This window comes from Panthera tigris, chromosome B2 (assembly GCF_018350195.1).
Source record: "Panthera tigris isolate Pti1 chromosome B2, P.tigris_Pti1_mat1.1, whole genome shotgun sequence".
Lineage (NCBI taxonomy): Eukaryota > Metazoa > Chordata > Mammalia > Carnivora > Felidae > Panthera > Panthera tigris.
The window spans coordinates 37665196-37686551 of record NC_056664.1 but is presented as its reverse complement, the minus strand read 5'-3'; the positions used below and the strand labels follow the sequence as shown (position 1 = coordinate 37686551).

General features: G+C 46.7%; 1 protein-coding gene across 9 annotated transcripts in view; it reads left to right on the top strand.

Annotated features, from left to right (window-relative positions):
* Positions 1 to 21356, top strand: part of KIF6 (kinesin family member 6) — a 384926-nt gene that overhangs the window by 278468 nt on the left and 85102 nt on the right. For all 9 annotated transcript variants that reach the window (XR_006217625.1, XR_006217624.1, XM_042986270.1 and 6 more), the window contains 2 exons: positions 7897 to 8005; positions 17236 to 17291. Coding sequence is in view for 7 of the 9 variants with exons in the window: in XM_042986270.1 (XP_042842204.1) it covers positions 7897 to 8005; positions 17236 to 17291 (165 nt within the window). In the remaining 2 variants the exon portion in view is untranslated. The remainder of the gene's footprint in view (positions 1 to 7896; positions 8006 to 17235; positions 17292 to 21356) is intronic.

Genomic DNA, 21356 nt, shown 5'->3' with positions numbered 1-21356 from the left:
GATTCCTGAGTTAACTCCAAAACACAGAAATGCCAACATGACCCAGGCTGTTCTCCAAGCTCCATGTCTGTGTCTGTCCATGAGTTTTTCTAAGCAACCCACATGGGCACTTTGTCCTGAATGAGAACACTCACAAAACAAAAACCCCAGAGAAGCTGGGTTAGGAAAATGAAGGTCTTCTGCAGATGATCTTCAGGACCGTTGTTTAAAGGCTTTATGTTCCTGCTGGAAATGGGCCACTGCCCTCAAGCAGCTGCCATTCTTTCAGAGCCTCCAAGCCTGTCCACTTGGTTGGCACACTGGGCCTTTCTGCACCCCCTCAGGCTAATGTCCAGGATGCAGCTGAAGCAGGGGGGTGAATCAGACATGGTTACCAAGACGAAAGAGAAACACAACCGGCCTCGAACACTGCCCCTTAATTCCACCCAGCCCACATGGTCTGCACCTCTGGGCCGGTGAGGATTGCTGGTGGGATGTGTGATTTCTGGCACCAGGAGTCAGGAACCCATTTGATTTATTTAGATGTGGTGCCACTATTGGGTGGGTCTCCTAAGGTTTCCGTGGCTTTCCACTTCAGATTTTCCCTTTACTCCACTCCCTAGAGCCCCTGCCAAGCCTACCATGCTTCAGCCTGGTCCAAGCCAGCCCTAAGAATCTACTAATTAAAGGTTCTCCTTTGACAGCTTTCATGTGGCAATTTAGGAAACTCCAAGGCAAGTCCTCATCTGAGGACTTTAGCCCAGGTGGTATCTTCTGGTTTGAACATAGGCCTTTAACCCCAAGGCCTTGGGCACCAACTCATTTCAGAAGTGTCAGTCAAAAGCGGGAAGTAGGTTGGGCAAGTGTCCTTGGTCACCCCAAAAGATCTACTCTTGGTCTTCACATCTGCAGTCACTTTGGCCGTGGCTAAGTGGTTTCGTCTTCCCCTCATCCTCAGATTCCATACCCTGCTGTACCCGCCCAGCAACCCCTCAAATTGTAGCTGAGCTGCTCCTGACCCTTAATGTAAACAGAGCCATGGCACATGGAACTGCTTGCTGTGGTGACCTCCATCACCCAGGCAGTGGGGAAACATGGACAGCAGGCTTCTTGGCATCTGTTCCCAGACAGCCACTCTCAGTGATTCTGGCACTTGAGGGCATGACATGGCTCCCTGGGGAAAGTTACCTGCATGTCCACTCCTAAGGTGGTAGAACTGGGCTGTTACTTTTACCTGGAAGCATAGGAAGGATGAAAGTAACAGCAGTTGTCATTTGATTGGGTAATCATCCGAGAGCCACCTGTTATAGGAGATGAGTGACTTCGGCTGTCTGACAATGTCTTCAGTGAGGGTGAGGAAGGAAGGTGGTTCCCACTTCCCCCACGCAGGAGCTACATATGCTCCATCTTCCACATAACTTCCAGAAACCTCTTCCTTCCTAAATGACAGTGTCTTCCCCACAATGACAGGGAGGAAGGTAAAGGCAATATCTCAAATGCCCCTTCTAATCTTTCTGGGAGATTCTGGGAGATGATGGTCCATTTCTCTTTATAAAGATCTTCTAGCACCTCCCCATCTCATGAATTTATCCAGTCCAGTATCAGTGGGCCCTTTGCTTTTCATTCTAGAAGCTGCTGACTTGTCTCTTCACCCCAGAGTTTCTGGCTGTAGCCACCATTTCCTTTCAATGGCCCTTGGGACATCCTTGTTCCAGGCACCATTCCCAAGAGGGCTGGACCACTGACCTTTCCTTCATTTCCCTCCTGACCTTTATGTTTCATGCTGCCTTGATAGATTATCCCTTTTTCTCATCAAAATTCTTCATCTCTCTCCCTCATACTGGTCCATTCATTCTAACTTCTCTACACACCAAAGGATGGAATTCTCTTCTATTTATATGGGGATGTTTTTGTGTATTTCACCTCCATCAACATTTACTGAGAAATTTCAATGCGTATAGAACCTTAGATCAGATATTCTACAAAACCACACTGTATCCCTGCCTGTTGCTTCTCATTACTAGATGCATTCCCATGTTCTACATATTGTAGGCATTCATCATATCACTATCTTAAAGCCAGGTCCCTCACCTTCTGTTTCGAAAGCTTCCTCTCCCAAGCCACAGATTGTGTAATTATCCCCTACATCCATCTTCCACCTTGTCTCAGCCTTGAATGTCCCCCACCCAGCTCTGAGCCTTCTTTTGCTTTCAGTCCCAAACACTGTGATCTAAGCCCCCTTCCCCTCAGAATCCACCCCATTGCTCACTTTTCCTCATTCCCTGGTGGTTCTTCTTTTCTCCCCTTCCTTCTTCAGTCAGAGGGAACTGAGGCATCCCAGGAATAGGTATCTTTCCAAAGGAAAATATATTTTTGGCTCTGACCAGGAAATCATTTTTCAGCATGAATAACACAACTCTCCATCATTTTACTTTTGTCCATTTTTAAGCAATAGCTTAAGCAGCAGTAAGTTGTTTGGGGCAGCCAGGAAAATGAGCTCTGGCCCATGTGCTCCAGACTAAAGGAAATCAGACAGCAGGCCCAAAGGCAGTAGCATAAACTCTCCACTTCCGATGTTTTTCCTTTCCATTTGGTTTCCATGGGACCCTGTGTTGGGGGCGGGGAGGGCTTCCAAAAGTACGGATGTGTAACCTTTAGCAAAATAAGGAGCCAGGTTTCAGGATGGCAAAAGAGAGAATATTAAGAAATGGGTGAAGGACCAGTACCTAAGCATTTTGTATGCCTAACATTTTCAGAAGCCCCACTCCAAGGCTAATTTTGAGAGTGCCTTATTGTCTGCCATTTCTACCTAAGTGCTGTTCATAATAAGTATCAAAACCCACAAGAGGTTGTACCTTTAGGGTTTGGAAGTGTTTCCCATCCCACTCACACCCTGGAATTGTAATGTCGTGTTTTGGGGACTGAGACTGAGAAACTCCTCTTCTTTAGGGTTGTGTTGTGTTTTTTTTTTTTTTGTCTGTTTGTTTGTTGGTTTTTGCTTTGTTTTGTTTGAAATTTTATACTGCCCCATAATGTTTTATTTGCTCTCCTCGGGGTCTGAAGCAGTCCTGTGACTCAGCAAGCCAGCAGGCTTCTCTGAGTCATCCCTATTTTCTGGGATTCGACACAGGGACCTATGATTGAAATTTGCTAAAAGAAACAACTAAGAGCTAGACATGGTCACGGCAAATGGAAACTTGTAAGGTCCAAAGCTTCAATGAGCAGCTGAGTCTGACAGACTAAACAAAGCTGGGGAGAAGGCACAATTTATCTTTTGCCATCACGCCTTCCTTTTCAAGCTCATATTTCCCCCATTTTGGCACCAGCCTGAGACACCATCTTATGTCTCATCTTTGCAGGACCTGTTAGCTAATTGTCAACAAGTCATGGAGTTTTTCTTTGCTAGCCCTAAAATGGGGATGCCTTCAAGAGTATTTACATTTTTATAAAAACTTCTTGGAGTTGGAATCTCTAAGGGTGGGCTGTGAAGCATAGTGACATGTAGTGGGAGAAGGTGGTGTTGAATTTCTTTTTTTTATAATTTTTTTTAATGTTTATTTATTTTTGAGACAGAGAAAGACAGAGTGTGAGCAGGGGAGGGGCAGAGAGAGAGGGAGACACAGAATCCAAAGCAGCTCCAGGGTCCGAGCTGCATAGAGCCTGATGTGGGGCTCGAACCTGAAACCACAAGATTATGACCTGAGCTGAAGTCGGACACTTAACCGATTGAGCCACCCAGGCGCCCCAGTGGTGTTGAATTTCTAAAATCACACCGTAGAGGGGATATACCCACCCAGAAGAATGGTGGTGGAGGGAGGAAGAGCAGTGAATGCACTTCCCCCATCATATCACAATATGCTATACCAGAAGGAAGAACATTAAGCATCTAAAACATTCATCCATCCATCCATCCATCCATCCATCTATCTATCCATCCATCCATTCATTCAAAAGAACTGGAGTTCAGCCTACATGCCAGGTACCACCCAGGTGCTAGGAATACTGCAGAAAACAAAACTGCCTAAAACCCCTTGCCCCACAAAGTGCACAAATTCTGGAAATAATAATAGAACATATGAAGTAGGGACACCTGGGTGGCTCAGTCAGTTAAGCGTCCAACTCTTGATTTCAGCTCAGGTCATGATCTCATCATTCATAGGTTCGAGCCCCACGTCAGATTCTGTGCTGACAGCAAGGAGCCTGCCTGGGATTCATTCTCTCTCCCTCTCTCTCTCTGCCCCTCTCCTGGTCTCAGTCTCTCTCTCTCTCTCTCTGTCTCCCTCAAACAAAATAAAATAAAATAAATACATAAACATTAAAAAAATAACATATGAAGTAAACTATGTAAATAGTAAAACAAAATTCATGATTCTCTTTTTTCAGTGATACTGTAAAGAAAATTCCAAGTTTTGGACAAGAGAAAACACTAATGAGAGTATAATCTCATAAGCAGACCTACTCCTACCAGCTCATTTTGAGACCCAGCCCCCACCTCCTCCCTCAGATAGACTTCCCCTGGAAAAACTGATCTAAGAGCAGAATTGACTCTCTCTAAAAGCTGGACCATCCTTACCCCTTTACAACCATTTCTTTAACCAAGCCTCGGTTTCCTCATCTATAAAATGATATTTGACCAGGGATCCTGGAGAAGGTTAACTAAAACAATATGGAAGGAAGCACTTGATACAGTGGTTAGCATAAAGCATGTAGGAAACTCATTTTATTCTCCCAAAGGTCATTCATTCCTATTGGGTGGCAGAACCATGCATATCAATGAAGTTGCCCTTTTAATGCACCCTCCTCCTCTGCCCCCTCCACCTGGGATCTTCTGCCCCCTCTTTCCCACCTGGCAGGTGCTGCCGGTCCCTCAGAATCCCTCCGAGTCTCCCTGATGGAGCTGACCCTCTTTGCTGTTTTCCAGCGCCGGGCACATGTCTCTCTCGTGGCAGGCAGCAGCTTCGGCTGTGGTTGTTCTTGTTCCTTTCCCCTTCACGAGGCTTTGAATTCTTTAAGGGAAAAGATCAAAGCTTTAACCGTCTTGCCCAAGTGTGTATCTCGTACACAACCACAGTGTGTGGTACGTGTGTCACGTACCTACCACAGTGCCTTAGATAAAGAAATGCTGGTGGAGAGAATAAATAAATGGATTATTATCTCATTAGCTTGTAGTCACCCTGGTGCTCCAACTGCCTTCACTCTTTCTTACGTGTACATTGTGCACTTCAGGGCCAGATCCTGACATCTGGGAAAGCTGTTCTCTAAATCCTGAGAGGGGACACGAGGTGAAGACAAGTCTTCAGTAGGCGTCCAGGCCTCACGCTGCCTCTCTGCCTTCAGACCACAGGCATCCTCTGCCACAGCACCCTGGCCTCTCCCCTGAGCGGACATTTAGGCATTTAGGATGCTAGCTGCCAGAATGAAAGCCGTCCCGTGAATGTCCACTCACCTGAGCTCACCGCCAGCAGAGAACTCCAGTTCCGGAATACTTTCTCCGTTGTAGCAGGGGCAGGGGTGGGGGAGTCTGATAGCGCATTCCTGACCATAAGCCCACGACCCTGCAGGACCCCAAGCACCTCTTAAATCACCAAAAGATTGAAGTTCTTCCAGGGTAACTTTGTCGTAATGTGTACATCACCTGAATTTTAAGTCTTTGGAAACTGGTGACTCGTATATACCCTGAGACGACGTTGGCCCCAAATTTTTTAGCAAGACTTTTGAGATGCTCTGTAAAGTAATGGCAAGCAACCTACCTGGGCTTATCTCCTCTTGAGCTCCATGTCCTTTCTGCTCCCACCGCCCAGGCCCCGGCATATCTCTTGGAGGATGCAGTGGGGTTTGCACGTGGTTCTAAGTTCATCCAGGACCTACTGCTGTAACAGTTCTATGAGCACTGCAAAACCTCAGCATGGTCAACCCACCCAGCTGTCAAGTTGGACTGTCAGCTCCAAAAGAAGGCAGAGCCGGGAGAGAAGAGGCCATGAACCCATCTCTTTCACTGCAGCTTTTCGAACAACCCTCCGCCCCACGCTCCCCCCCTGCTACTGCCAGTTGGTGGAAGCCTTCTCATCACCTCCTCTGTGGGAGGCAATTTGGGGGATCCCGTAGGCAGGCTCCCATGTGGTCTCCGCAGGGCTTTCCTCCTCTGCAACCCCATTCCAGAGAGACTCACTCCCTCTCCTCTCCGTTCCCGTTTAATTTGCAGTGAAAAGCATACACTGCCAGAACTGGCACAGACCAGGGGCCGGGGAGAGGTATGGCGTGAGTCCCTTGGCTCCTGGTGGGCTCCACTGGATAAAAAGTGCCCTCCAGTTAATGTCTCTCATGCATCGAGGGCTCCTCTCTCCGAGTCTCCCACAAACACATTCCCAGGCCCACTCGATTCTGGAGTGTGCAGGGCAGATGTGGAGACAAAACTGAGACGTGCCCATTTGCTTCTGATTGGAAAAGGGTGGGGTGTCTTGTGTGCCTCACCGTTCAGACATTCTTCACGGTGCTATTTTTATCAACAGTAATCATTAAATTGGTGTCAGATGGGCTGGTCCCGTTCCTCACCCCGAGGCTGGGTGATGAGACTCAGCAGGGTTTTTCCAGGCAAGAGGAGATGTGGTATGTGGCCCATATGAATGCATCTCCAGAACCGGGGGCCTCATCGCGAACCCCTCTCACCCTGGAGCATGTTCATGTGGCAATTAGAACAAGGCTCATTGTCACTCCTGGCTCATTCCTGACCTGATTCACTTAACAGAAATATGATGAGCACCTTCTAAATGCCAGACATTGAACAAGGCACCGGGGATCTGCAAAAATGTAATCTGTACCTCCTAGAAATGTGCATGTCCCCAGAAAGGATTGTCATGTAAAGTGACAACTTCTACTGGGCTGTGCGTGTCACAGCTACATTGATAGGTAGATAGTGGAAAGAGGATTCTTGCTGCCTGGGCCTCAGGGAAAGCTTCGTGGGGTTGGTAACACTCAGCCAGGCTTTCATAGAATTAACCAGATGAAAACATGGGGAACAGGAACCAATGTTTTTAAAAGAGGCATCAAACAAACAAACAAACAAACAAACAAAAAACCTCCGTAGATTCATCCCAAATCCAGCTGTGAATTCAGCTGTCACCCAGGGAGTCCCAGGCACATACCTGCACTGCCTCTTGCTCTGGGAGGCTAGGAGGAAGAGGGCTGCAATGCAGGAATGTCACCTGCTCACTCCAAGGTCCCTGGCCATTCTGACTCTGGCTTTCAGAATCTGGCCCCCGAGCAGGGCCTAACAGTGAAGGGCTGGCCCATAGTGGTGATGGTGACACAGGATGCAGGAGTTAGATATGGGCTAGGGGCCTCCATCACCGTCTATTCCTGGATCTTGCAATGGAGAACCTCACCTCTGAGTAAGAGCTGAGGCCCCTCTCTAAGGGCTTCAATGATGCATCGTTATATGAACACCAAGAGCGGAATTTTCTAGATTCTATATCTTTCAGTCTGTATTGTACTTCTTTTAACTAAATGCCTGGAAATTCAACGTGAAATTTAACAGAAAACCAAAACGGGGCATAACAGGAAAACGGGGAGAAATGTGGCACTGAATGATGGCAGAAAGTGCATTCACAGATGTTCTCAGCAATCCAGGGCTTGGTGCTCTGGTTTTCATTTCCTCTGACCCGACATTCCAAACTCCACCCCTTACAAGTCACATGCATGTGCAGGCACAGCCCTGCAGGGTGCAGGGTGTCCCTGGAAGGGCCTCCTCGGTGGGTCGCTGGCCAGCTGGAAGAGCCTGGGGCCACCTGTCTGGTCAGGAGCCTCTCTGCCGTGAGCCTCTTGGAGCCTGGGCTGGCTTTGTGGTCTAACTAAAGTGACAGTGAAATTAATGGGATCCTGATGCTGTGACTGAGGCCATTTCCCTGTGTCTCCAAACAGTGATGAGAGAGGAAATGTCATTAGGACGACAAGAAGCTTTTGAAATCTTCAAGAGGGACCACGCTGACAGCGTTACCATCGAAGACAACAAACAGATTTTGAAGCAGAGGTAAGGCTGGCTCAGGGAGCTGCTGGTCCCCCGAGGCTTCGCCAGGCGAGCCTCAAAGAAACTTGCTACTACTCTGTCCTCCTTAATCTGTCCAACCTAACTCTGGAAGAGAGGCAAGACATGTATTAAGTTTCACATTGAGTTGTGTCCATGACTTTCCTACGCATGAGCCTCACCATCCCTGTACTGTTGGGGTAAGTCAAGGCCAGGGTCTGTGAGTGATGGAACTAACTTTGTATACCATTCTCACATCTTACATTAATTCTCATCTGCCTGTGACTCTGTCGATATCATACTGTTCCAAAGACGAGGAGAAAAGTCTGTAGATCAAATTATAGTCTTAGAACTCTAGACCCTCCAGCAGGTCTGGGGACGGTGGGGGGAGGGAGGAAGTCCTGCACTTGATAGTCAAAGGAAGTGTACATGCACAGCAGAGGCTTCTGGTATGTTCTCTCCAGCCGGAAGCAGAGCAGGCAGCAGCATCTGCTGACATATTGTCAAGCTGGCCTCTGGACCCTTTAAAAAAAAAACTTAATGGTATATAACTTGTTTCACCTAATCTGTGAATTAGATGCATATCCTCAAACTGTAGCAAACAGAAAGACTGCCAGGTGCATGGGTCTAGAGTTCAGAAGAAGGAGTTCTAGACAGTGAACTTTTAAATTAAGTCACGTGACTCTGGATCTTAGCACACAGTAAATTTTCAAAAATGATTCTTTGAATTAAAATGAGATCCAGGGGCACCTGGGTAGCTCAGTCAGTTAAGCGTCCGACTTCAGCTCAGGTCAAGATCTCATGGCTCCTGGGTTTGAGCCCCACATGGGGCTCTCTGCTGACAGCTCAGAGCCTGGAGCCTGCTTCCGATTCTGTGTCTCCCTCTCTCTCTGCCCCTCCCCTATTTGTTCTCTCTCTCTCAAAAAAAAATAAACATAAATAAATAAATAAATAAAATAAAATGAGATCCAGGTTTGAGAGTTATATGCTTGTAAATGCTTCGAGGAAGCCTAAGAAGTGGCCGAGCTCAGGAAAACATGTGGAGGCATAAGGGCCTAGAGGGTAGAAGCAGCAGGAAATCTCTAAAGGGCAAGGAGGGAGAGCAGGTGGTGGGGGAGGAAGGCTGAGAAGAAGCAGATAGAGAAGCAGGGGAGAACTGGGAGAATATATTGTCCTGAAAGCCGAGAGAGGAGGCGGCTCCATAAAGCGTGTTGTGGGTGGTGTCAGCCGCGACAGAGACAGAGGCAGGGGAGGCTGGACCGAGCGCACGGAGCAAGCAGGTGACTGAAGACCACGTGTTGGAGGGCTGGGAGTGAGCAAATAGAGCACGAGTGAACACGTGTTCAAAAAGTTTGTGATAGGTAACAAACATTCGAAGGAGGATAAGGGGAGTCACCTAAGGAGAAGGGAAGTTTGTTTCAGAGTGGGAGAGAATTGGCCAACATTGTAGGCCGTGAAAGCAAACCCGTGAAGACAAAGACAGACAGACAGACAGACCAGGGGAAGAACTGACACAGCAAGCCTTCAGGGAGATGGTCTGGGGAGGGAGACATCAAAGCTCTGGGTGAGGTGAGCCCGGAGAGAAAAATGAAGCAGAACGGGGCTGACGCTGATGCATTTAGAAAGGAAGGGAGAAAATTAAATATGGCCTGTATTTGGGGCTGGAACATATCCAGTCATGTAGGATGGGCTGGTTATCCTGGTGGTCCCATCTTCCTTGTGGCCATAGAGCAAGGGAATTAATGAAACTCGCACAAAGCTTGCTTCTGAAAAGGGCTTTTCCCAGCACTAAATCAGTCCTTTTAAAATCAAGTGAAAAGTCAAGAGACCAGTCCACATGTTAAAAATGTCTGCGTCTGTTTAATGTTACTGTAATAACAATCATTAAAGGAATATTTGGCACTGGGGGGGTGTAACCCAGGATCTACCCCTTTCCCAGGATTGGAGCTTTTGTTTGCATTCATGGAGAGCATTCCATTACTAGGTATTACATGCTCGTAACTGCTTGAGACAGAGGACTAAGAGAAAATGTTTTTCTGTGAAAACGAGTAACTATAAAGCAGGGCCCCTACAGCAGACATTGAAATAGGGCCCCACAGGTGCTGATGAGGGTGACTTCCATGCCGCCCTGCAGACTGCTTCCTATAGTCACCCTGATCCCCTCCAATGCATTTGCTGCCATTCCCTCTGTTGACTGGGAGCCCCATGCGAACCATCTACAGGAGGGCTGGCCACGTCCTAGGAATGCAGACATGCGCCACAGGGTTTTAGTCACTCTGCTTCTAGACTTCCTCTGAGCAAGTCTCATTCTCAGGTAGCCCCCGGCAACAAGGACCCAGTGACCTGGCCTGACTGGGACTTCTCCACTTTCCACATCACGCAGCTGCCATCAGTGGTTCCGATGTTGGGAGGTCACCTTGGCAAAGTCCAGAAAGGCTTGGGACTGATTGCCCCCACGTATGAGCCTCGCGCCGGCTCAGCCTCTCTAACCCATGGCAGCGAGTTTCTGAGCCCAAATGAAGGGACTGTTGGATCCTTTCTGATCCCTCATCACCCAGAATGCGAGTTGAGCTGGAGCTGAAGGAGGAGTGGAGCAGTAGCTGTCACATACATGTCCCTGTTACTCCATAGAAAGATTTTCTTCCCCATCTTACCTAGACCCTTTGCTGTCCTCCCAGGCAATTTCTAGCATCTCTCAGCCCTAGCCCCCGGTCTGCAGGGGGCAGTTCTGCTGCCTGTCTGTGACAACAGAAACAAGACATTGGCACATTAATAGGATGTTTACCCTTTGCTGAACTAGAGCGTGCGAGCCAACTCTTAAGCTGGATTTTTCAGTGGAGGACAACTACAATTGAAAATCACAACATTTTTCAGGCATGACTCATCCTCATAGTATATAATTATATGAAGAGAGGCTGGAGACCCCATGGTCAGCAAACACCAGCACCCAGGCATCACACAGCTGACTTTCTTTTGTGGCAGATCTTGGAGACAAACTGAATCCCTCAGTCACAGAGTTCCATTAAATAACAAAAGAAGAAATAAATGGGGAGATTAACTGCAATTGGAAACAAAGGCAATGATAATGTGAACTCAACCAAGAAAAGCGCCCCTTCACTCAGTTGGATCCTTCAGGCACAGAATAGAACCAATAGGAAAACTAGACCCAGGGTGGAGAGAAATCTCGTGGCACCATCTGGAAATAACATCCATGACAAATAGGAGTTCCCTGGTTCCTATTAGACTTCAATTTTAACCTTTATTATTTTTCCATTTGTTTTTTATATTTACACCTTGTCTCCTGAGCTAGAATTATGAACCCTGAGAGCAGAGATTAGAGTCGAATCTTCTCAGCCTTCCCACAGTTTTTAAAATGGTGCTGGCCACAAAAACAGTACTCAAAAATACTTCTTTGGCTTGAGAATGCACTTTGAAATGGGCTTTGGGAAGTCTTAGCAGGTAAGCAAACTGCTCGAGAACTCCTTCCTAGAAGCAGGAGAAGCTAGACAACAGGCTTCTCTAGACTCAGGGAAGGAATAGCTCCATGAAGATGGGAAGGGACCGCCATCTTGATGGGAAACAAGATGGAATAAGAAAAAGAAATATTGTTGTTTTTTTGTTTTGTTTTGTTTTGTTTTGTTTTGTTTTGTTTTGTTTTGTTAAAGCCTAAGGGAAATGAAAGGTGGATATTCATGGCAACGTACCAGAGGCAGCCAAAGTACCATGTCAGGGACAGGTCTACAGAGGAGGGAAATGGTGTAGATGCAGGCCTATTCTTCCTTTCTGGCAGGGAAGAGTGTTGGATATTCACTCTGTGAATAATCAACATATTAAGTTAATTGCCCTAGACAAGAAAACTAGGAAAGTTGTCATAGGAACCCCTTGTCCTCCAGTGACATATTTTCCACACTGACCTGAAGAAACCAGCCCAGCTGACGTGACAGACAATAGACAGTGGAGGCTCATGGAGACCGAGTGGCTTATGAACACCAGCTCCTCCCCTTAGCCCATAAGTTAAAGCAGCTACTGCCCATGGTCCCCAGCAAATTATCTGTGGTTCTGACTGCCTGGGGCAGAGCCAGGTGCCAGGCCTCCTCAGCTGCTCCCCCAGCAATGATGTATGTGTGTCTGACACACACCAAGGGCAGGATAGAATTCTCCCAGGAGCTGGTCTTGGAAGTTACATAAGATTGTACCTCATCCCCGATACTTTTCATTCCCCCTAAAGATGAGAAACTTAGCAACTGTCTTAGGTGTCCTTGACCATGGACTTGAAAGGATCCCTTCTCTGACCCTTTGATTTGCTGAGAAGATGATACCCATCATTACTGTCTGTAGTTGCTGCTTCCAATATGCAATCCCACCTCACAGTCGATCCCGCAACAGGAGGGTGCCTACACTGCCAGGCAGTGGTCCTAATTCAGTTACAAAGGACGTTTGTATGCATGTACTTTCCACATCAAGCCATCCCTGAGAGGCATCTCATCCTAATCTTGCAAACAAGAAACTTGAGATCCAGCAGGGCATTCGAGTCCTAGTCTCTGATCCCCAGCCCAGTGCTCTCCACATTGCACACAGTGCCTGTGTGTGACGTGTTGCTCACATGCTGCTCCTTGTATTTTACAGCTAGGTCTAGAGTGCTTACTAAGTACGTGCCCTGTTCTATGCTCCAGTGATAGAAGTATGTGTTAAATAGATGTGATCACTATCCTCAGGGAGCTTACAATATTGAAAAAGGGAACAAAACAAGCAAACAGGCAATTCTGATCCAGTGCACCTGTGATGACAGAAGTTCAAGGTGCTGTGGAACATGTAGGGTGACATTGTTGCAGACTTGCATGGCCCTCAAAAGCTGTCCAGAGGAAGAGACGTCTCCAGCGAATCTGCGTGATTAGGCAGAAACTAGCCAGATGAAGAGAGACAGTCCAAGCAAAGGGAGGAGCCCTGAGGTGAGCCCACGTGACACTTGATGGAACTGAGGCCATTTGGACCAGCCTAGGAAGGCAAGGGGATGTGAGAGAAGATTCTGGAGGAGTCCGCACCAACCTGAGCATGAAGAGTCTAGTTAGCGCTGTTAAGGAATTTGGATTTTGTCCTGAGATCACTGGGGAGCCCTTGAAGAGTTGTAAGCCGGACAAATAATAACAAGGTCAGGCTTGCATTTAAGAAGACTCACTCAGGCTTAAATGTGGTAAATGACCGGAAGGCAGGTAGCATGAATGCAGGGAACCACACAAGCCTGTGGAGGTAATATGATGATGTGACCACCCCTTCTCTGAGGCAGGGAGAGTAGGAATGAAGCTGGATGGAATACTGTGGGGAATAGATGGGAATGGGTGGGACTCCGGGATTGTGTGAAGGTGCTTATAGAGGTGGCGGGGGGCAGCGCAGGGGGTCCAGGTCCCTGGCTGGGAGCCCTTGGGTGAGTGTCAGTACTTGGCAGTGAGATGAGGAAAGGTGGGAGGAAGGGGAGGGGTTTTCGTTGGGGGTGATCAGTTCCTGGGATGCATTTGTCAGGAAATAAAGCAGGCTGGGGTGTAGATATGGGAGCTGTCTGTGGGGATGACAAGAGAAGACACTGGTGTGGTGGAGTGCCCTGGGAGAAGAGGTAACGTGGGGAGAGGGTCAAGACAAAACCCTGACAATTCCCAGCATCTAAGGAACAGCTGCAGAAGAGGACAGAGAAGGAACAGCCGGGGGCTGATGGCTGACATGGAAGCCAGGAAGGAGAATGGTTTGTACGCTGCGGACAGTGTCCAGCACGGTGCCAGGCGCATGGTAGCTGCTGTGGGATTGGTGAAGGCTGGGCATCACGGGAAGCCAGGCTTGTGAATGAGCAGTCGGAGGACTGCATTCCTTCCCCTTCCAAGCCCAGGCCTTGCCCCGAGGTAGAGATTTTTCTACACAGCAAATAGAACAGCCTGCCAGCCTCCACACTGGAATGGCCCCCAGCGACGCTGTCCTTGCACAATGGACCGTGCAGCCAGCGACTCCTGGATAAGAATGCCTCCAGCCAGGAGGAGGACACCCTCAGGGGCTCACAGGTTGAGTCACCGAGCCTTCTCCCTGGCCCTGCCCAAGGCGCAGCCTCCCTGACATAGGCCAGGCCTCCTCTCCAGTGAGCAGGAGCTTAGGATGTTGTCCAGAGGTGCAGCATGCCCTGGGGAAGGTCACCACAGCTCCAGCCGCCTTGGACACAGGCTGGTTCCCTGAGCCACATCATTAATGGGAATGTGCCTCTTTGGGGCAGGAGGGAGTCGGGAGCTCCTTTTCCTGCTGATCAGCATTTAGTCTGGGGCCAGAGGAAAGGGAGGCAGTGGGGCTGTGGGAGGCTTGGGCTGAGAAGGTGTGGAGATGCGGGTGGGCAGGGAAGAACTTGGCAGAAATGGGGTGTCACCTTCTTTCTCATCTCTCTTGCCTCTCGTGTACTCCCCCCACCCCCGCTTCTTCTCAGGGTTGGGCTTTCTTAGTCAAGAGTTTGTCTTGACAACTGGAGATCAGGAACACATGTGGGTGGGTGGGGTGGCCTGGAGCAGTGACAACTGCAGAGTGGAAGGAAAATGGCCTCATGCAGACAGGACAGCCCTCAGCCCACACCTCTTCAGTGGGAAAGTCCTTATTAGCTCTGCGCTGGGCTGCAGGGGAGAGACTGGAACAGCTCGTGGCTTCCCCCACAGTGTCTGCCAAGCCCTGGCACAGGGCCGCTCTTTGGAGTGGGTTGACCACAGCACGAAGCAGCCCCCCCCCATGCCCTCCTGGACAAATGTGGGCACTGTCGAGGCCAGGGGGCTCCATCCCAGGCCCTTCAGGGCTCCTCTGAACAGCTGCTGTGGAGATTGCCTGTTTGCCTGGATATCTTCCCCTTTTTCTACTCCCGTTTCCTCCAGAACTGACATGGATTTCATCAGCTTCCCAGCCCTCCTCTCGCATCTTCCTTATTCTCGATACTCTTCTAAATGGGTGAGTGAACTCTGGAACAGGCACTAAGAGGAATCACTCACTGAGCAGTGAAGGATTATCAAACCCTGTGGAATCCTAGGAGCTGGGGATGGACACAGCCAACAGTCAAACAATTATAGGCCCTCCACTTGGCAGAATTTGAAGGATGAAAATAGCCTTCCTCTTCTGAGCAGCCTGGACCACACCTCAGATTCTGTCTGCCCAGTGGGCACAGGCCAGTGCAAGCCTACAGGGCCCAGCACGGTGACTTCTATGAATGTTTGCTGACCCGAACTCCATCTGAATGGCATCAAAAGGGACTGCACTTCTCTCCAGAAGGTGACAGGCCCTAGCTGAAAAGAGCACATGCATAATCTATGATGAGCCTAAACACCATAACGAGGGAGCTGGGGCGGAGTCCCAAGAAACCTAACATTGAGAGACAATTTAGTTCCCTTCCGTGGAAACTTCCTGTCTGCAGTCACAGGCCAAGCAGCCAGACTTGGAAAATAGCAGTGACATAATTCATACTTTTCCATCAAGCACAGAGCCGCCGTGGCACTCTAGCCTCTGCTTGCATTGTTCCCCGCCTTGAATGTCCTCTTCTTCCCACTTCCTCTAACAAAATCCTATGCAACCAAAATATTTACACACAAAATAACATGATATCTGGGATTTCCTAGGATCCAGGAAGACTTGCGGGGTGAGGAGAGAATGAGGAGAGAGGAGATAGTTAAAATCAAGTTGACCCAGTGTTGACAATTAATGTAGCATGATGGTGGGTAGCATCTATAAAAGCCAGGTCAATCCTACCTTGTACATTAAGCTTTCCTGACTACTCTCCACTCATAGACAGGCCCCGCCACTGGCTTGGCCAGTGTCATCCACAATAGCATAATGATTTACTGTAGCCACATATTGCAGATTTGTTTCGTAGACTTTCCGTTGTCCCCCTAAATTTCATTGCAGAAAGGAAAAGAAGGGAAAGACTGACATTTCTTAAGGGCCCGCCATGGGGGACCAGCCTGCATATTTCTCACATAGGCCAGCCATGTCCTATACCACTTCCCCAGCACAAAGTCGGGCTCTCAGTAGCATCTCATGCATATTTGTTGGAAAATATGTAGGAACCATTAAGTAAAACATCACAACCACCTGGTAGACTAGTAGACAGCCATCAAAGATAATGGACAAGTTTCTAATATCAGGAGGAAGGACTTATATTATACTGCTAAGTGAAAAACAACCAAAGCACAAAATCATATACATGGTATGATCTTAACTATATCAAAACTGAGTATAAAAAAGACTGGGTGGAGGGGCACGTGTTGGTTCAATCGGCTGGGCATCCAACTTCGGCTCAGGTCATGAACTCATGGTTCTTGAGTTTGAACCCTACATCAGGCGTTGTGCTGACAGCTCAGATCCTGGAGCCTGCTTCAGATTCTCTGTCTCCCTCTCTCTCTCTGCCCCTAACCGTCTCTCTCTCTCTCTCTCTCTCTCTCAAAAATAAATAAACATTAAAAAATATTTTTTTTAACTGGCTGGAGCTCAAAATGTGCTAATTTCTGGGTAGGGGCTATTAGGGATTTTTTTCTTCTTTTCATATTTTCAAAAGCTGATTAAACATCACATATAACAGGAGTCAGAAACCTTTCTCTGTAAAGGACCAGCTAGTAAATATTTTTAGCTTTGCAGGCTGTACAGTCTTTGTCACATCTACTCAACTCTGCCAATGCAACATGAAGTCATCCATAGACAATATATAAATGAATGCTGGTGGCTGTGTTCCAGTACAACTTTATTTACAGAAATAGACGGTAGGCTGGATGTGTCTCGTGATCAGCTATAGTTTTGCCAGCCTCTGATCTATTACTTTACACTCAGAAAAAAAAAATGTAATTTAAGTTATAGTAAGTATGCATTCTCGACTACAACTATAGGATCTTGGTACTATGATTAATAGAACACAGCAGCATACAAAAGTCTTACAGCCATGCTTTATTCTGGTTCCCTTGCATCATAAAACACTCAAAATTGCAAGTCATAAATTACAGAATATGAAAATGAAAATTCCGTGGTGGATAGAGAAGTAAAAATTCATGATACCAGTAATTAATATGAATTTTATCTCTATTTTTAATGCTAATATATATCATTTATTTAAATTCTATTTTATATCTTTCCATAACATTTTAAATTATTTTAGAGAGTTGTTGGGAATCTATTATTTTTAAAGCATAATTTGAAATGAACAGAAAAAGTTAAATTCTTTTTTTTTTTTTTGTCCTCTCCAGATTTTCTGAAGCAAAGGCCCTGGGAGAAAGTATAAATGAAACAAGAAGTAAAATTGGTAAGCAGATGATATTGTGTAAGCCTCTTTCACAGACCATTTTCCTGGTGAAAATCAGGTCATGATGTGCCTCCAAATAACCATGAAGCTTAGCTTCAAGAGACCCCTGCCAAGGAAGCCGCTCTGAAAGTGCCTTTCCTTGGAAGTTTGTCATCTCTCCTACCATCCATCAGGAAAAGTGTTTTCTTTCATCTTGAACTTGAATGTTTCATCCTCATGCAGGCCTGAGCTCTAGCATCCCAATGAGAAAGTTTTGCTTTTCCCTAGTGTTCCTTAACAATAGCTCAACTAGTCATAATGGCGAGATTACAGTAATGTTTTGTATTTTCAAGTGCTGTGAAACACTTTTACACCCCTTGCCCCAAGCTTAGACTTAGTGTTTTTGGCACAGGTGTGCATTTTTCGGCACCATTCAGTAAGCCAGTAGGAAGAGGAGAAGGAAAATGAGTCTCTGTGCCTTCCCAGGGCACAAGCAGCCCAGCAGGTCTCCCCACTTAGGTGAGAATTCCTGGAAAGATGAGGTTATGGCAGGAGGCAAACTCAATAAAAGTGTGCCCTGTATTTTTATCAAAATGATAGGAAAATATTTCCTTCATCCCAAGCTAGAAGATACCCAGGGACCCATCTCCTTGGCTGAGACAGCTTTGGAGAGGGACCCCTTGTGCCTTTGCCTCCTGCTTGAGAAAGCAGAAGTTACCTCCCTGATCACAGCTGACTTCCTGCATCTCTCTTGTCTCCACCTCCCTTCCCCCATAAGTGAGGACAGAAGCTGCCGTGAGTGTCCCCTTTGGCTTTTCCTACAGAATATGGAAAATTACAATGGCCTTGGGCACTCAGTCACCAAACAGGAGGCTTATGTTCTCCTCTGCAACCTGAGGCAGCCAGGCCCTGAGCCATGCCCAGCACCATGCAGAAAATCTCTAGAGTCTCAGGAGTTCTCAACCTAAGTTCTAGGAACTAGGATGGGGGAGGGAGATGAGGCGGAATGAGCCTTTGCTTTCACCAAACTCTAACTGCAATTTAGGTATACCTTCAGTGACAGTGATGTCGTAGGCAGCCAAGCCCAGTAGGACCAGCAACACCTACTACCAGTAAAATTGCAATGTGGCAGATATCATAAAATATCTTTTATGCTCATCAGTACTTCGAAATTATGGTAGTTATTAGACTCACCATTAGATCTTTTAATTCCATGCATTTATATAAAAGCATATCATATTGATATTTTTGTATCACAAAAATTTAAAAAATTTTGATAACTATTTCAGTATAACTGATTTCTCTTAAAATCCAAAGTTTTTTATTTTATGCACCCTAAAAATTATCATTCTGAAAGAGGGTCCATAGCTTCATCAGACTGCCAGAAGGATCCCTGGCAAGAAAAAAAGGTTACACACTTCTTTCTTGACCTGGATTCCCAAATGCCTGAAACTACATGAAAAAACTGGGCATTAAGGGTACGTACATTTTTCTGGAGAAAATATCCCTAGTTTGTCTGATTCTCAGAGGGGTCAGTGGCCAAAACAATAAGGAAATTGGTTCTAGATAAGTACCCCATCAACAGGGCCAGGACTTCAAGCAAAGCAGACCCTGCTGGGGCACAGCCTGGTCCCAGAAGCAGGGCTGTGCTGGCCCACCCAGCTGGGTGGCCTGAAAGGAAGGGAGGGGGAGCAGGCCTCAGCATATCCAGGGCCAACTCGTCAGTCTTGTGGGACTCAAAGAACCCAGTGGTCTGTTTTCATCCCTGGAGAGAAAAGAGGGAAAGACCTTTTATAAACTGCTTCTTCCCCCAAAAGTAATACAAAGTTTTGCTCTTGAAAAATATCTAACTCACTAAACCAAAGTAAAACCAAAGTGTTCATTCCAACACTAATGAAATAGACTCATGATGAAAGACACCAATGACCTACACTAATATAATTTTTCACTCTGAGTACAGGTTGTTATCACAAATAATTCTGAATTCTCCATAATTTTGGTCCAGTATCATATGTTCATGGATCCAGTTTGCCTCTCAAGAGGAGGCAAGTCAGAGGCTGCCTTATGGCTATAATTCATCTCTCAGAGAGGATGATCTGCACACACAAAGGGTCCAGATATGCTAGCAGAAACCTTGGGCAAGTGGACCTTTGTTTTTTTCTGGATCATAACAAGCAGAGCTCATACCAATGTTGAGATTCAAGTATTCGCTGCTACCAATAAAGTGGTAGTTTAGTGGTCCTAATAAAGCCAGTGTCACTCTTACTTTACTTTATGCAAAGAGCAGACTAAGACCCATCCCCCGGCCACCCATCTTCCAAATGTGTTCTTGATCCAAGGGGGCCCCAGTGAGTAGATCACTGAGACTCAGCCTCATTACTGAACCAGCTCTCATGGTGCTTAACCCCAAAAGTAGCCCACCATGGGGTCATTACTGCATGTTCTGACAAGGTTAAGATTAAGGAAGTATAACGTGGAAATTGTACACACATTTAAATTTAAAATCTCCAAGGCAGTATTGAAGGAAACATTTCAGGATATTAATGACCTTTCTAAGTGGATTTTTCCTAGGGAGAAATTAAATCAAGTGGAGTTTTCAGTCCCCAGTGACTGGAATCTTAGACTTAGTGAATGTAAGAGTCAGGAGGTGGGAGCTTGGCACAGATGTACCATCACATGTGTGGGATGGTGACTCAGCTCCACACCCAAACTGTGCCACATCCTGCTTCTGGACCCCAGGGCAGGAATGGGATGCTGTGGAGTGCACATGGAATTGGCCTGCAGAGAGGAAATGAAAGCTGTATTTGTGAACTACAGATCGACCAGCCCACGTGTCACGATTAGGTCGTCTTCCTGGGTAATCTGGTTTTCTCTGACATTGTGATCAAGAGCTACCACTCAAGTTTCATCATCAAAATTCTTGGAGGCTAGCAATTCAGGTGTAAACACATAATATCCAATTTTTACATGGCATAAGTCAACCAAAACCTCCATATTATTTCCTTTTCTTATAATAAGCCACCCCAAACTAGTCCTTTTCTGTCTAGCCACCAAGTCCTTTTCTGTCCTTCTCTGTACACCATTTGCATCAATTCTGATGTTGAATCAGTTGAAATCAGAAATGGAAGAAATAGCCAATTTAAGATCTCCCTGAAAAAAGGTAGAGTCTTTGTTGGTGTAGGAGAGCTATCTTCACTGTATTTCCCTGTCCCATACACAAGAGCATTAGACTGCTTTTCATCACATGGGCTGTGCATTTAAACATTCACATACACCCTGCTTCCATTCATCCTATCTCTAAAAATGCTACTGAGCCCAAACTGTGGGGAAAGAATGAGACTGTGTTAGAAGCAGTGGCATCAACCAGGCCATTTCTCACTTACTAGAATTCTGGAATTCGTTCTTTTATGTCAGTGTTCTATGATTGGCAGCATTGTCTCTGGCAACAAGAAACAATTGAAGGGCTGTTCTTTGGCATAAGTCCCACTCCTAGACCAGTCTAGGAACCAGCTGCTTTGGAGGCAGGTGAAAGAATTTGACTGGCACCTCTTGGCACCTCTTCGCACCTCTTCATCCTCTACTGACCTCTCCAGGCCTAAATGAAAACTAATGTCACCGGATGCTGCACAGAAGGGTTTTCACTAGTAAGCCAATCAGTAGTCAATTCAGAAATCATAGGAAATGTAATAGAAGTAGCTATAGCGGGAGGTAAGAGGGAAAACCAAACACTAGAAAACTAACAAAACACTCTGGAAGGTTTTTCTTGTACTACAAATTCAAAGGACCCCAACCCACCATTTGAACAATACTCTTAAAAAAAACATTTCTCAGGGCACCTGAGTGGCTCAGTCAGTTAAGCACCTGACTTCAGCCCAGGTCATGATCTCACAACTTGTGGGTTCAAGCCCCAAGTCAGGCTCTGTGCTGACAGCTCAGAGCCTGGAGCCTGCTTCAGATTCTGTGTCTCCCTGTCTCTCTGCTCCTCCCCTGCTCTTTCTCTCTCTCTTTTAAGCATAAATAAACATTTAAAAAAATTTTAAACATTTCTCTTATACATTTGGGCATTGGGAAAATCATTCCTCAGAT